Consider the following 15,717-nt stretch of genomic DNA (forward strand, 5'->3'; position numbering starts at 1 on the left):
TAAAACTCATGAAGGATACATATTAAACTACACGGAGATATGAATGAATAAACAGATCTGCTGCAGCAGGAAACTCTTCATCAAAGATTGATTTTATTTATTGATGTATTTTCAAAGTAGTAAAAAACATTGGATGACAGTATTGCATATAATTCAGAAGTACATGACACAAGTTAATTAATGTTAATTCATATAAATCAGGGCTCTGACTAACAATGACTCGACCTGCTGCTGTACATTAAATCCAACACCACATTTATTGCTGTCTTACTATTGCACAAGGAAAAACACAGGTGTATTGCACTCAGACCTTCCAGTTTCTCTATTAAAACACTCAGATACAAAAATCTGGTTTCAAACAGTTTTTAAAAATGATTTATAATATAAAATAGCTTGAAATGCTCCTGTACATCATGGTCGGATTAAATGCTAGAAACAACGGTACAGTGTTCACACCTTCATATTTCAAATCAACTGAGCTTTACAAAAAAAAAATCTACAATAAAAAAAGATTCTTTCACTTGGTCTGACAGAAAGTGACCCTGTTAAACCGCAGAATAAATAACTACATCAAGTTATCACATGAACCAACAACAGAATAAAACTCTACACCAAAAACCACAAATTTAAAAAATATCTGATCTGAGTCCAGAGCGAGACCAGAACTGACCACAGATCTGGATCATCTACACATGCCCCTAAAACAAATGTTTTACACAAATGATGCAGTATGTGACACGTAAACTTCAGAATAAAGTAACAGTCCATTAGTCAGGTTCACTATGTAACTACTCCTACACACATGACTCAGTGGAAGCAGGAGCGAGGGGCAGGTGGGAGGTGGGTGCATAAACACAGCTTCACTAACAGCAGTAAAGTGCTGCAGACTGTGGAGGATTCCCAGTAAACAAGAGTTGGGATGAGGAGAAATGGCTGCAGAGCTGTTGAGTAGCAGCAGGAATCTCTCTCTGAGGAAACACAGGGCTAGTTTCATTCTGCTGACAGACATGCTGACAGACAGCAGGAGATGCAGGATAATGTGGAACGTATCAACATAGCATGAGAACACAAGCAAGCAGCACTGAACCACTGAGAGGAAGCGCTAGGGAAGAAGGGAAGTGATGTCATCACACAACAACACAAGAGTCTATATGAAGGTAAACTACACACAGGGACAGTTGATCCCCTCACATTGTGGTCGAGTGTCTTTTCGTCTTGTGCTCCTAGACCTGGTCGCTGCCCTCCCTGAAGTACACCTGCTCCCAGACCACCGTGCCCCACACGCAGAAGAAACCCCAGAGGTTGTGGAAGGTGCCGCGGTCAAACGGGTTCTCGTCGGCGCCACAGTGTTTGAGGTAGGAGATGCGGTGGCGCGACATGAACTCCCAGGTGGTGGTGTTGAGGGAGACCAGGTAGAGGTGGGAGCCAAGCAGGAGGAGCACAATCAGAGACAGCAGAGCCACCAACACGGCCACGGCCAGCAGCACGCCGTTGGTGCGCAGCCACAGCTGCCAGGTGGGCGCGTAGCTGAAACCGGTCCTAAGGAAACAAAGCAGGAGAGAAGTGATGTGTGGAGGCCTCACAGCCGCCTGCACACAGTGACAGTGTTGTACTGACCAGGCGATGTGCAGCCCCCACAGCAGCACCAGCAGCTGGACAGCCAGGTACAGCACAAACCAGCGGTGGTTCCTCTCACCAACACAGTTCTCGATCCAGGGGCAATGGTGGTCGTACCGCCGCACACAGTGCTGACACGTCTGGCAGTGCTTCGATCTCATTGGCTGCTACTTGGAATAAAGGTTGTTGTATTTCGAGGAAACACAAATAAAGGTCTGTATTAAAAACATAAACATGTGCTGTGTAAACTGGAAGCGTAATTTTATTTAACACAAATAGCTGCTAAGAAAAGGATGAAAACACTGTATATGTGAGCTTTTCAGAAAACACCTGTGTAATCTATAATCAGAAACAAACTCTTGCTGACACTCTGGGTCTGAAGCTCCTCCACTCACTGTGAAGCTGAGGCCTGGTCACACAATAAACCTGCTGCACAGCTGAGTGATGAGCTTTTAAAACAGGCATTAAAAAGTAAGCACTGACATCTCCAGTGGAGATTCTTCTGTTTGAATGTCTTACACACTTGTTTAGGTTCTGGCTGAAATAAAGAGCTGGATAAAAAAAGGCTTTTTTTAACTGCTCACATCTGAAAATAAATCAGAAACATTAGATTTAGCTGCCATCTTGACTGAGTCTCTGTTATAAGAACTGACAGTGGTTTACATTCTGACCACCGATGTACCTGACTCCTGCTCCTGTGTCACATGGTGTTTTGAGTAGGAATGAGTGTGTAACATAGAGCTGTGTGCTGTTATTCTATACCACTAAGGGATCCTGTACGTGTTGTAGCCCAGAGTCACATTTCACCTGAGACACTGGCACCACAGAGAGATGACAAATGACTGACACCACACCCACTGTCACTGTCACTAACTCTGCAGGCAACTCAGACAAAATATCTAATTCTAGCTTCTTCCAGAGCTTTCAACCACATCTCAGTCTTCCCTAAAAACTTACGTTGTCACTTGAAACATATGAGCAAAGTACTGTAGTAGAAGAAGACACAGAAAGTTTATTAAGTTATTGTCTCAGCACAACATACAAGGTGACAAGAATATCTGACTCATTCACACTCTCTCGCCTCTGAAATCTCACCATCTTTTTTCTCTGACTGTGTTAACCTGAGTGAGAAACAAACGTGTTGACACGGCAGACGGCGTACCTGCAGCAGACAGTGGCCACAGCGGCGCTGTCGCAGGGATTTGGTGGTGGGTGGGATCATGTCCTGCTGCTCCTCAGTCACTCCCAGCGTGAACTGGTACAACACAGGAGACAAACTGGTCAGAGAAGACACTGCCCATTTTCAGCTCAAGCTTTTATTATGACCTGTTGTGTTGATAAAGACATTTTAAAATAGCAGCTCATCGTCTACTACATCTACAGTGCACACTCCTGGGCCTTTTTCACCAGATATGTCTCAGGACTTGTGTGTGTACTGTGCAATAAACTTTGCACTCTGTTCTCCAATATAATATCAATTACATTGACCAACACAAACCTCCCACGGTGTTAGCTTTCTCCTAATATTCCATAAATCCCTTCTCTTGTATAGAGCTGAACTGACTCCAGATCAGGGATGCATCAAATGCACACCTGCACTGCAACACAATACACCTGCAATGCCATGAGAAGGAATCATCTGAAATCAGTAAAGGTTCTCAGGTCAGAGAGGATCCTCTTATACTGGACTCAATGTGAATTAAATGACTAAACACCATTTTGTTGTTATAATTAATATAACTGTTACAATATCTTACACAGATCTTTATCCTTATAGTGTCCCATACATTTTTCGACCTGCAACGTGTGTTCACAAATACTATCAAACTATTACAGCTGCTTCCTTGATGACAGAAATATTCATCAGGCTCATTAATCACCTGTAAATCGCTGTCATCAGACAAGATGAATCCCGGGTCCATCAGAGAAACAGCGAAATAGAGCAGCACCGACACCAGCACCAGCAGGACGAAGAGCACCGGCTGGACGAGCTGGCCCGTCTCCTCCTGCTTCCTCAGCTCTTCAACCACAACACACCGAGAGACAGGATTTAACCCAATAACACACACTCAGGTCCCGCAGAGAGATCCAGGGTCCAGACCAAGTCTGAACAGCAGCTCCATAGCTAACATCTGTATATTTGCTGTAATAATTAGCTTGACATATTATTTCTATATATTGTTTCTTACCTGTATCATGCAGGAAGAGTATTAACGTAATGACCCATGTCAGAATCACATGAGCTGTTCTCACCAGAAACCCTGAGCCGAACACATTTTTGAACATGGTCCTAGCATGTTAGAGCCGCCATCAGCGTTCGGGTGGACCTGGACAGCTACTACTAGCTAAAGAGTTAGCTACGAGCTGACGACAGAATGCTAACCAGCGTTAAAAAACAAACCACTGATGTGAACTTCTCTGAGACATCAGAACACAGCGTCCTGTCAGAGCGCGAGCTAACGTTAGTGTCGTCACAGAATTAACGGTCGTACTGTGACCGTCTGCACGCGAGGCTGCTGCGTTCCCTATTTGTTTCCCCCGACTAAAACAAAGACTGAATTAAAATAATTAATTTCATAATCTAAACCTATGATATAAAATCGAACGCTAGTGGCTGAGACACTGCACTTGTAATAAACACTCCGCTCCTTTTAACGCATTTGTTTTTGTTGTCATCCTTTTCAGATCTGTGATTGGTCAGCGTCGGTCACGAGAGGGTCCAGGATACGGTGACCGGAAAGGTCAAAAAAGCGCGATAACTGGCACACTGCCTAGTGTGTAACTGGAACAGTTTGTTTGGTCCAACAAACTGAGGCTTCTTTATGTAAACAGGTCATCAGCATGTCTACAATGACATTAAATGGTAGAACTATTATGTACTGCAGAAGTTTAACTGTAAGAATTCATATATTTCTGTTGCATCCATTTGGCTGACTGAGTATTCAGTTGTGAGTACTCTTCAGCTGAATCTAATAAATCTGGCATCAACATAGGAGTTTTATGGAAATGACAGTAAACTGTAATGGCTCTCAGTAAAGCATCCCTCCACCAAGGCCAAACATTTACTTCCAAAAGATAGAGATTTTTATCACATTATGAGTGTGTGCCTCCTCCATGGTTGACAGATGCAGCAGTTTCACTACTTTGCTGAAAGAGTGTTCAACACACATTCTCAGTCCACTGTGTCTTTCACTGTTGCAGCCTGCTGGCTAAAAACCACGACTCCACAGCTCCCTAATGGGAGTCATGTCAGTCAATTAAATCAAAACCCACGAGAAGCTGCCACCACACATCGAAGTGTGCTGTTTCTCTGATTACACTGTTCACTGTATCTCTACTGAAGTTTGTGATTGTTATCCTGTGTGTGCCTCTGTAGGTACAGTCTTTGCTTTGTTGCTAATTTAGCAACATCTGCTTTGACATGTCAGTAAATGTTCAGTGTTCCATCTTTTATGTAGTTTTCTACTTTTCTTGGTTATTAAAATGAGCTTTTTGTTCAATGAAAAGATAAATGTAGTTCGCTGCTCCAAAGACTTCAGGAGGTTTTCAATGCCTCAGCATGGATCAGTGTAATCATGGCCTGAAAGGAAACTCAGTCAGCACCAAACACTCATGTGTGTCCTGAAACAGTTGAAAACTAATTCTTGGAGCTTTAAAGTTGAACAGGTAGAGGAGAGGAGAGAGGACACAGCTGAGGTCAAATAAAACAGTGTTTACGTAAATCCCTGTAGATTGTTGCTCCCTTATTTGTTTTTCAAGTGATCACATCACATGATCTTAAAAAAGTGACAGTTACATGAGATGCATGAAATGTTTGATTCGACCATCATCACACACACACACAGACACACACACACGCACACAGTTTAAAACTGAATTTAAAAGCTGTTCATTCTTCAGATATGTCCATCAGAGATTGTCTTCACTGTTCTGAGATCAGCTGGTGCTCTCACTCTGTTCATCACTGAGCCTGCAGCTCTTTGGCCCGTTTCTCATCCAGGATGAACGGAGTGGTCAGCGTCTTCCCCCTCAGCAGCTCCAGACCCTGGAGGAGGAGAGGAGAGGAGGTGGTTAAATCACAGCACCTCATTCACTTAGCCAGCATACTGAGATATAAACCTTGTTACTGCTCTGTAGGTTTCACCAGTCCAGAAACTGCAAATTCATATCCCCTCCTTTGTAGTTCCATCTACCCGTGGAAGTTCCTCCTCCCACCTTACAAGCAGAGGCCAGGAGGAGCACTTCCTCCTCTTTGACTGCGGTCGAAAAGTCAAAATAATCTCCTTTCCTAAGCACTTTATTTATAACACATGGAGGATAATTCCTCCTTTCCTAACCACAAAAACAAAACAAACAGGCATGAAATGTTGAAATAAGATGAAAGTAATACACAAGTATAGAAAGTTGAGCCATTAAAATAATAATTAAATAGAAATAAGAAACTGAGCAAGAAGCCAGAAATTATATTCAGACATAAGTTTGTAGTTTCCTGACGTTTCTATACATTTGTTAAGTAGAGATAAGGATATAGTTGAAATACATCCATATATAAACTGTAGTATTTAGTTATGATGATGATATTGTTAACTATATATTCAACCTGCTTGTTCTTCACTGGATTTAAAAGAGAATAAATCTATATTTATGGATTCGGGCTTCAGTGGATCAGACAAGGATTTCCATCAGTTCTGGATCGTGTCACAAACATAAAACAGCTGCTCTGTTCTTTCTACATATACGTGGGTCTGTTGTGGTGAAGCTACAGTGGTGCTTTGCATTAAATGTTGCTGAAGCAAGGAATTGTGGGACGGCATTATCTCCTTTGCTTTGGTGAAGGAAGCTCCAGTGTTTCCTTTGCTGAAGGAGATAAGATAGGAAGCACTGAAGCTCCTTTCCTCCTCATGTAGAGAAGTGGAGCAGCTGTGATCATGATGCTGCTCAGACACTTCAGCTCATTTCACTCAGTTTGAACCTTCATAAGAAAAAAAGACTTTTCGACTGCAGCCTTCCTCTCTCACCCCCGTCACCTTGTTTGAGTTGATGTGTCTTTTGCTTTACCTTCAATATAAAGTAGCATTTTCTTGGTTTTTCTTAGTTGGGATTATGGTGTATTAAAAATTCATATGAATCAATGAATCATAATGTAAGGCTAATATTTATGATTACAAGCCCAGATTTGGGATTTGTTAGTGCAAAATATTGTAATGTTTTTCTCCTTTGTTTAGAACCATTGTGAGCTTCCTGGAAATCCGCAAACACATTAAATAAACAGAACAATTGAGTGCAACCCTTGTTTCCTGGTGGTTTGTGGCTCCAGTTAGAACTTGAAGTTTAACACTGGAACAAAAAAAAACTATCCCAACTACAATACAACTTTTCTCAAATACCCAGAAAGGTTTTATCTGTGGGCTCTTTCCTGTCCTCACCTCTCCAAAGTAAGAGACCAGCGGTGAAATCTCACACTGAGCTGGAGGACTGTCACCTGCTGATGCACTACAGGGAGAAAACACACACAAAGATAAATTCAGATTATCTCCAGCCGCTGACTCGTGACATCACTCTGCTGGCTGCTGTCACCCACGATCTGCTGCTCAGGTCAGTATTATATGATGGGAGGGGTTAACCTGCTGCCCCACTGCTAATATGATTGGAGGAAATCTAAGGCTGTACACCTGGCAGGATGAGTACAAGTGTAACACATGACTAGTGTAACAGTTAAAGGAACAGTTCAACACATCTGGACAGACGAGACTGATACAGCTGTTGTATCTGAAGCTAAAGCCAGCAGGTGTCTAGCTTGGTTAGCATCAACATTAGAAGTAGTGTTATGGTCTGGTGTTATATGCTGCTTGAACTCTCGCTCTGACCTGGCTCTGGGAGGAAGGGGATGTCCGTGTTGGTCCAGCAGCTTGGCTCCAGCCGCCGTGACCCAGCGGCAGTGTTGAGCCAGCAGGGAGTTGCGGGCAACAGTCGGGGTATCTGTGGCTGCACCGTCCGCATTTTTCAGGGGGGAAAACTCATCCTCTCTGTCAACCTCAAACGCAACAAAGTTCCTTCAAGAGGACAAAGCAAATGTTTTAATGTGTTAACACTGTAGTGAGTTTAATGTGAGGTAAAACAGTGGATGTGAATGAGTAAAGACACAATCTAATCATCGACCGTACCTGGAGAATGGAAAGACATCAAAAACAAACTTCTCCATCTTTATGCCGTTGGGTTTGGTGGGTTTGACCTGGTTCCCCTGTGAGTCCACAAAGGGCACTTTCTTGATTGCAACATGTTGTTTCAGTTTCCCTTCGAACTTCCTGTTCAGGACCAACGACATTAAAGGAAGATTATTTACAGGGTTTATCCTCTGGAGGCCACAATGCTCCACAGCTGTGTCGTGGAAATCTGGTTCGTTTTAGAGACAGTGACTATTTCTAAAGATGGACGACGTCTCCACTTCCTCTCACAAATATGAAGCCAAAACATCCTGATACGAGCGCTGCCATCTTGAGCTGGTGACGTCATTTGGAGCCAAAGTGTGCGCAGTGGTGATCAGGGGGTGGGCCTGCAGCATTGAGGTCCCGCCCATACACCTGCTCGACCCAATCATGAGTCAATCACAGCTGTCAATCATGACGTCAGACTCCTATTTTATAGCATCACACTAATTAAAACCAAAGATATCAGAAAAAATGAACTTTGATTTTTTTTTAGTTTGGCCCATCCACTAACATGGAGGGGGGCGGGGTTTAAGAGCTATACTGCAGCCAGCCACCAGGGGGCGATGGAGATGTTTTAGCTTCACTCCCGCGATGTGCTGTGACGTCATCCATCTCCAAATGGTAATAAGGTGCAAACTTTGGCCCAGTGGTGGCACTACAGGTGAACTGCTGCGCTAGTAATTTCACATTGTCCAGCAGAAATGAGTGCTGTGAAGGTGTCATGAGTCTATCAATGGAGCCTTATGGCTCAGAGGAAGAAGGGCTTTGATTTACTTGGATTTATTTTCTTCAACCAGCAGCTGACTACCTGCTATACATTTAAACTTACAATAGCTCTGCTCACAGCTCTCTGCTGCTTTTAGTGACTTCCTCACTAATTCCACAGCTGTTTAGAGGACTGTGATGTTTGTTATCTGCTGCTTTGCCTTCCATGCGGTACACTGCTCCAGAGCACAGAGTGGTGACTACAGACAGGAAGAGGCGGCTACATCAGATTCAGTCGTACATTTTTCAAATTAATTAATTTAATCAGAAATTTGTTAAAAAATGATTCAGATAATCATAAAAATGCTGAATATCGGCTCTGATAATCACCCAGGCTGATTATCACTCGACCCCTGACCTTAGCATCAGATGTGGGCGTGTCCTGTAGAAGTTCATGACATTAAAAGGTTCTTACTCTGCCACATCGTTCAGGAAAGCCCTGGTGAAGAAGTGATTACAGATGTTTCCGGCGCTGTAGACCAGCTCTCCTCCAGGTCCTTGGAGTTTAGCCGTCTCTGGTTGGATTTCACTGTACTCCACCACCTGAGTGACGCCCCGCACCCTGCAAACCACACCCACTGGCTCCGTAGGGTACGCCTTCGCCACAACCTGATATATGATAAAGGTAGTGAAGGAGGATAGACAGACATTCAAAAAGTTAGCTAAGTCAAAAAGATGGATTTTGGCCGTCACAGGGGGTAAAGGTGTGTTTGGCCAAATGATTTTTTTTTTTTGACGAAAATCAACCAGTTAAAGGAGCAGCTTATTTAAGTAACTGATGTGTTTTGATATTTGACAGGTCTTCGATCTGGAGGAAACATCTGCAACACACTTGGAGGCATCATCATGTGATCCAAAGCTCAGTGGTGAACATGTTGATGTGTACAGAGACAGGGGTGAAATAGGCCTCCTGCTCTGTATTCAACATGAAACTGATCTCAGTCTTCTCACCTCACTGTCAGAGACAAAGTGAATAAGTGGTGAACTATCTACGGTGGCCCTGAGAGCTCAACACACTGCAACTTAGGAAAACGCATGCAAATACACAAAACACAAACAACTTCAGAAAAGATCATCAGTTTGAAACACATGAGCTGCAAATACTCACAACACAACAGAAGTGTTTCCAGGGGACTCTGAAAAGCGATGAACCTGCTGGGACACACTTGATGTTCAATGCTTTTAACTTCAAAAGTCACAAAGCTTTGAACAACGGGTGCATCCCAGCAGGTTCATCACTTTATTCTTTTTACCATAATTCCAATAGTGACCGTGAGAGAGAGACAGGAAAGTCAGACACAGAGAGAGAGAGAGAGGGAGAGAGAGAGAGAGAGTGAGAGTCAGAGTGAGAGGATGATATGGAGCAAAGGGCCACAGGTTGGACTTGAACCTGTGCGACTGTGGTTAGAATTATACCTTCATGGTATGCGCTCTATCGGGCGACCCCCCCCCCCGTACTTGTGTCCCCTGGAAACACTTCTGTTGTGTTGTGAGTATTTGCAGCTCGTGTGTTGATGAAGATGTTTTCTGAAGTTGTTTGTGTTCTGTCTATTTGAATGTGTTTTCTTAAGTTGCAGTGCTTTGAGCTCTCTGGGCCACCGTAGCTGTCCCTTTAATGCTGTCTTTACATCCACTGTGTGATATTACTGCACCTTGGCTCCGCAGTCGGCCCCTTTGCTCACACAGAACCCAATGAAGACGGGGTCGGCCATCTTGACCAGGATGTTGTCCACACAGTACACATGCAGGTACTCCACCCCCCTCTTCTCCATGTCCTCCAGCACCTTGTTGTCCACCAGAGCCTGGTACAGACCACCATTACCATCTGACACAGAGCAGAGACATCGTCCTGAATACATCACTTATCACTGACAGTGTGTCTGCCCCCTCGTCTGAATCAGCTGACATGTCCTCACCTGGAGCCATGGCTATCTTCCCTTTACCCTGCAGGATGACCTTTCCATCAAAGGTCACGGCTGGGATCATCCGCTGCTCGAACATGACGATGTTTGACGGCTCCAGACCAAAGTAGTTGTTCTCCTTGAAGAAGGTCTCAGTGGGAGCCAGAGTGAACTCACTGGTCATGATGTACCTGAGGAGCCACAGAGCAGGTGTTTTCACTCTGTCACATTATTTCTCTCAAGACTGCTGCAGGCTTCATGACGGAGACAAACACTCATGTTATTATCGGCTCTAATTAATCTGTGTAATTCCTTCATTTAGATCAGTTACTTAGCAACAAAGACACCACTGATGTGGATCTCATGAATATGACCTAAAAACACCAATGTGCTTCAGCTTCTCTACCATCTGTTAATAATCACCTTCAAATCCAAAATATAATTAATTCATTTACAATTTTATACATTAAATTTGATAAATTAATAACAATAATAAATTAAATGTGATTTAAATGAAGCTGAATCACATCAAATCACTACAATCGAAAACTGAGGTAGCAGACACTGCTACTGTGCTAAATTAGGGTAGTTAGCCTACCATTAGCTGTTAGCAGGACTAGTTAGAGTGGCCACTGCCTTATTCATGTGAGATAAACTAAATAACCAAGATGTTAGTTAATCAAAATAACTGACGAATATTAGAAAAGTTGGTGATCTGTGTGTGTGTATGTGTGCTTATTAGCAGACCGGCCTAAATCTATTTGTTTTTCTGTTGCGTTTTCTTTTGAGTAAATCCCCAGTTATTGACACATGGTGCCCTCTTAATATTCTTTATTCATCTTCACAGTTTTTCTATTTCTGTACTGAAGTTAATTTTGTGCCCAGATCAGTTTTCTTTCTTCCTTCTTTTAATTCAGCAGCTGGTGGAGACCAAAGCAGAGCTGAGACACCACTCCAAATGAATGCTAATATTCCTTGTGTCAGCATCAAAGCCAGCATATGATCAGAGTGGTGCAGTGCAGTGAGATCTTACCATGGCACGGTGCACGTGGAGCCGTGCTTCACTCCTGCCAGCTCCTGGATCTTGTGGATCCGCTCTGCCTGGATCTGGTACAGGGTTTTGCCGCTCGGCAGCCCAACATTGTACATCCCTTTGGGATATTGAACGCCCAGACGGGTCCCCTGACCACCGGCCAAGAGCAGGACGCCCACTCGACTCCTTGAGATCTGCAGCAGCCCTGTGAGAAAAGAGCGGGAATACGAGCAGCAGTTAGTATGTTTGTGAACTTCACTGATTTGCCAACACAGCACAGTCAGAGTCATAGAGTAAAGTGAAAGTCTGATTAAACTTTATAAGCTGCATTAACCTTTAACTGTGTTTATGATGCTGTTCAGTAGTTTCAGCCTAGTGGTTCACAGTAATGCTGACACATCCCACTGTAACAGGCTGTACATGAGTGGACCATTCTCTATTCAGTTCAGTTTTATTCATATGGCAGAATTTATCTCAGGACACTTTTCACACAGAGTAGGTCCAGACTTTAACAGTACACACCTCCAGCAGAACCAGGATCAGGGTGGGGGGGGGCGGTCTGCCTCAACTGCTTCTCAAAACCATATAAAGACACACAGTTGTTTTTCATAACCTCGCCCTCCACATACCTCAGGTTACACATTTGCCTAATGGAGTCAAAACCTTGCCTTTTTCAGTCCAAGTGCAATAAACACAAAACATCAGATACACACAAACAGTAAACATACAAAGCCCTCTTTGTAAAACGAGCTGAGCTGTGTCCAACGCTGTCAACTACACACACACACATACTGCAGTATGAGACTGACTGCACTGGAACTAGAAGCTCATGATGAAATGGATTAGTGTCAAAGTGTGAATGTTGAATTTTATTGTGGTGCATTTAGAGCCACTTTTCCAACACTGATGATGTTGCTGTATTTCTTCTCATAAAGAGGGGGATTCTGAATTTCCCGATTACTGAATCTGAAATCGGCTCGAGGTGGAACTAGTTTTAACTGCTACTGCTTCTATCTTAAAGGGTCACCAGGTAAATCTGGAGGGCGATGAGATGATGAATGAGAAAGGAAAAAAAAAAAAAAAAAGTTCTGTGTCTGGTCTTTTGGACTTTTTCTCAAATCTCAGATGTGAGAGACATGTTGGATAATTTGGACCAAAAAAAGATATTTAACTGAAACCATGTGAGGAGCTCTGTGGTGAAATGTGATGATTCACAGACATTTGAAAACTTACAAAGGTCCTAAGTAGACATTGCTTTTATGTAAGAGGACACAAGCCAAAAAGTTTAATATTTAATATTTACAGTAGACTTTAAATCTTTATAAGCTTATTCTGTTTTTTTAATGTAAAATCTTAATCTGTTGAATAATGAGTAACTACAGCTGCCCAAACATGTAGGAGTCAAAGATACAACAACAAAAAAGTTTGAGAACCGCTGAATTAAAGAACAAACAAAAACCCTCAGAACCCTGCTGAGGTAAATCTACTTATTTCACAGACAGGAAACACACTGCCATGGATACAGTGAGTTTACATGTTATGAACCACTGATGAACTGACACCTATCACTGATCACTGACTGAGGAGCTTCTTCTCTGGTTTCTCATCAGATGTATGGAGGTTTATTTACAGTGGTGTTTTCATGTCTGTTCAGGTCTGACTCTGGTTTTTGTCTGATGTGAGTTTCACATGTTTTTGGATGTTGATATTTGATGATTGTTAAATGATCTTATTGATCTGGTTTGTTCTGGAGATCAGTTTGATAGTTTTGATACGATATGTGAATAAATGTAACCAGTAATATAATACATGAGGAGCTCTAAGAAACTTTGATTCTGTCAGAGTATCTGTCAGAGGAAAGAGGTTGGAGAAATGTCACAAACAGGCAAAGAGACTGAGAGCAGCACAGAGAACTAGGGAAAAACACCATCTCCATGTTGTTGTTCACAAACCTGGCTCCCTCCTCCTCTTCCTCTTTTTCCCAGAACTAACAATTCTCCATTATCCCTCTCAAACCCCCACACTCACCTTCATCCTCCCACAGTGACAGGCAGCTCTGCTCACTCTTCCTGACGCTGCCGATGAATTCTGGAGGGACCGGGTCTATGTCCTGGTCCAGACTGGCAGCAGGGGAGGCTGCAGCCCTCGCAGCCCCCTCACAGTGCTCCTTCAGTCCCCTCAGGTCCAGCTGAGCCAGCTCCTGGAGGAAAGCGTCCCGGTCCTCCTCACACAGCTCCGGCCAGAACTGCAGGATGTGGGTCTGTCCCGCACTCTCTAGGCTCTGCCTCACCTGGTCCACAGAAAACATTTTGAGTCTCGGTACCGGAGAAAACCGAAGTCTGACATCCAACTTCCCTGTCTCCGCTGCAGGCTGGAGGTCCGGGTAGTGCGAGCCGCGGTGGAGGAAATGACTGCGTGCACAACGTGAACAACTCGTGACTCCAGGAAAAGATCCCGCTGAGAGAGAGAGAGAAAGAGAGAGCAGGTCTAACAGGATGTCCAGCAGGAGCCGAGTCAGGGACTACAGGTCTACAGAGGTAGCCATGTCTGAAAACCGACATGTGGAGACTCAACAAGTCCAAGCTGACTCAGCGTCTCCTCAGCTGACTGAACCGCCTGACTCTATAACCAGAGTCCGTACCGACCTGGTCCTGACTAAACCGCTAGACCACGTTTATTTAGCCGCGGACATTTCTTCTTCTTCGCCCTTTATCCAGCCCAGGGACCGTCTCTAAAGTGCACACTCAGAAAAACAGTTACAGTTAGTTCATTTTATTTAAACTAAGTTATAATAGACAAGTAAATATTAAAAATTTGCCCCATATCTATTACAACTAAAGCTACAACCAAATTAAAGATAAAATGCGGAAGTAACACCATCGTTTTGTGGAAGAGGATTTTTAATACTGGGGACGGTTGCAACACTTTTTGTATTTCTCTGTTACTCCGAGACTATTTGTTCTAGACCAACTAAACTTTTATATATTACATCTGTCTGATAATTACCCATAGCATTTAAAGATAATTACATATGACAGATCATTCACAATATTTATTTTAAATGGAAGAATTCAGATGCTGCAACTGACCTCAAGCCCTGGGGACGGTTGAAACACAGATCAGAGATAGTTGCAATATATTAAAAATGCATCAAATTTTAAGTATTTTTTTAGTATTCTGAAAATATGCACTGTTTTACAATTATATTTTCAGAATAACATGCTTATTAACATTCATGTTAAAATATTATTTATTTATTTAATATTGATCAAAGAACAGTTATCAGGTTTTGTTTTGTGTAGAACATAGAACCTGCCTTCAGTCAGAATAGACACTATTTATTTATTTTGTTGCTTATGATGAAAAGAACAGGCAAATATATGATAAAATAATTCCCTAAATAACTTGTTTTTATTCTCTTATGCTATGCTATGCTATGCTATGTTACACTGTTGTGTGGTCTGTTGTGATTTGGCTGCTCAGCTTGAGGAAAGTTACAATAACTTGTTGCAACCGTCTCCACCCTGTCAGCCATGACAGAACATCATGTGACACACTGACACACGCTAACCAAGTCACTGAGAAGTCAACAACACAATGATTCAAACTAAGTCAGTTTTGATTAATTCAAACAAAAGCTCAGGACACTTTGATAAAAATACAACTCATGAAAAAAGTTACTTTCATTCCTGATAAAACAAGTTTTTTTCCAGTAAATACAGCAGCAGATGTTGGCTGTGTCTTCTCTCTTCCTGGTGGGGGAGGGTCTAACTGAGCATGTGCAGTATGAGTGTCATCACTCTAGCATGATTTTGATTGAAGGAATAAGACTTGTTGCAACAGTCCGAGTCTCCCCTCACTATGCAAAAGTAAATATGTACATATGTTGAATATCTATGAAATCTATACTCATACGACGTGAATACAACATTAGACCGTTCTCATTCATGCTCAACCTTGAATAAATGAATCTAAATGTCTACAGACGAGTAAATGTCAAAAAGATGTATGATAGACCTCCACTGAAATGTCTTTTGAATGTCAGAGTGCTGAAAGGACATATCATTTATTTATTTTAGGGTTGTAGACAAGAGCACATTTCCCCTTTGTATTACACTGACACAAACAACAAACATTTGTCATGTGGTGTGATTTCTGGTACAGAGTTGAATAACAAATGAAACCAAAATAA

At 42.6% G+C, this 15,717-nt stretch overlaps 2 protein-coding genes across 2 annotated transcripts; both read right to left on the reverse strand.

Moving 5' to 3' along the window:
- Positions 1–111: 111 nt before the first annotated feature.
- On the reverse strand, positions 112–4,529 carry LOC111221147 (probable palmitoyltransferase ZDHHC12). Its single transcript, XM_022744491.1, has 5 exons — positions 3,807–4,529; positions 3,498–3,637; positions 2,780–2,872; positions 1,618–1,784; positions 112–1,539 (listed from the first exon to the last, which is right to left on the reverse strand). The coding sequence occupies exons 1-5, from the start codon at positions 3,901–3,903 to the stop codon at positions 1,224–1,226; spliced, it is 813 nt and encodes a 270-aa protein (XP_022600212.1). The 5' UTR covers positions 3,904–4,529; the 3' UTR covers positions 112–1,223.
- A 785-nt stretch (positions 4,530–5,314) lies between these two features.
- On the reverse strand, positions 5,315–15,227 carry LOC111221078 (UDP-N-acetylhexosamine pyrophosphorylase-like protein 1). Its single transcript, XM_022744401.1, has 10 exons — positions 15,207–15,227; positions 13,554–13,982; positions 11,526–11,730; positions 10,508–10,683; positions 10,244–10,416; positions 9,007–9,200; positions 7,782–7,922; positions 7,485–7,670; positions 7,044–7,110; positions 5,315–5,662 (listed from the first exon to the last, which is right to left on the reverse strand). The coding sequence occupies exons 2-10, from the start codon at positions 13,831–13,833 to the stop codon at positions 5,579–5,581; spliced, it is 1,506 nt and encodes a 501-aa protein (XP_022600122.1). The 5' UTR covers positions 13,834–13,982; positions 15,207–15,227; the 3' UTR covers positions 5,315–5,578.
- Positions 15,228–15,717: the final 490 nt, after the last annotated feature.

The sequence above is a fragment of the Seriola dumerili genome, unplaced genomic scaffold (genome assembly GCF_002260705.1).
Source record: "Seriola dumerili isolate Sdu_G_001 unplaced genomic scaffold, Sdu_1.0 BDQW01000081.1, whole genome shotgun sequence".
NCBI lineage: Eukaryota > Metazoa > Chordata > Actinopteri > Carangiformes > Carangidae > Seriola > Seriola dumerili.

Bases quoted from the DNA above. Each gene is read 5' to 3' on its own strand.
- LOC111221147 (XM_022744491.1), bottom strand. From the start codon at position 3,903: ATGTTCAAAAATGTGTTCGGCTCAGGGTTTCTGGTGAGAACAGCTCAT. The intron at 3,638-3,806 runs GTAAGAAACAAT...TTGTGGTTGAAG, and splicing joins ACTCTTCCTGCATGATACAG to AGCTGAGGAAGCAGGAGGAG. The intron at 1,540-1,617 runs GTCAGTACAACA...TTGTTTCCTTAG, and splicing joins TGGGGGCTGCACATCGCCTG to GACCGGTTTCAGCTACGCGC.
- LOC111221078 (XM_022744401.1), bottom strand. From the start codon at position 13,833: ATGTTTTCTGTGGACCAGGTGAGGCAGAGCCTAGAGAGTGCGGGACAG. The intron at 10,684-11,525 runs GTAAGATCTCAC...GTGGCTCCTCAG, and splicing joins TCCACGTGCACCGTGCCATG to GTACATCATGACCAGTGAGT. The intron at 5,663-7,043 runs GTGAGGACAGGA...CTCCTCCTCCAG, and splicing joins TGGTCTCTTACTTTGGAGAG to GGTCTGGAGCTGCTGAGGGG.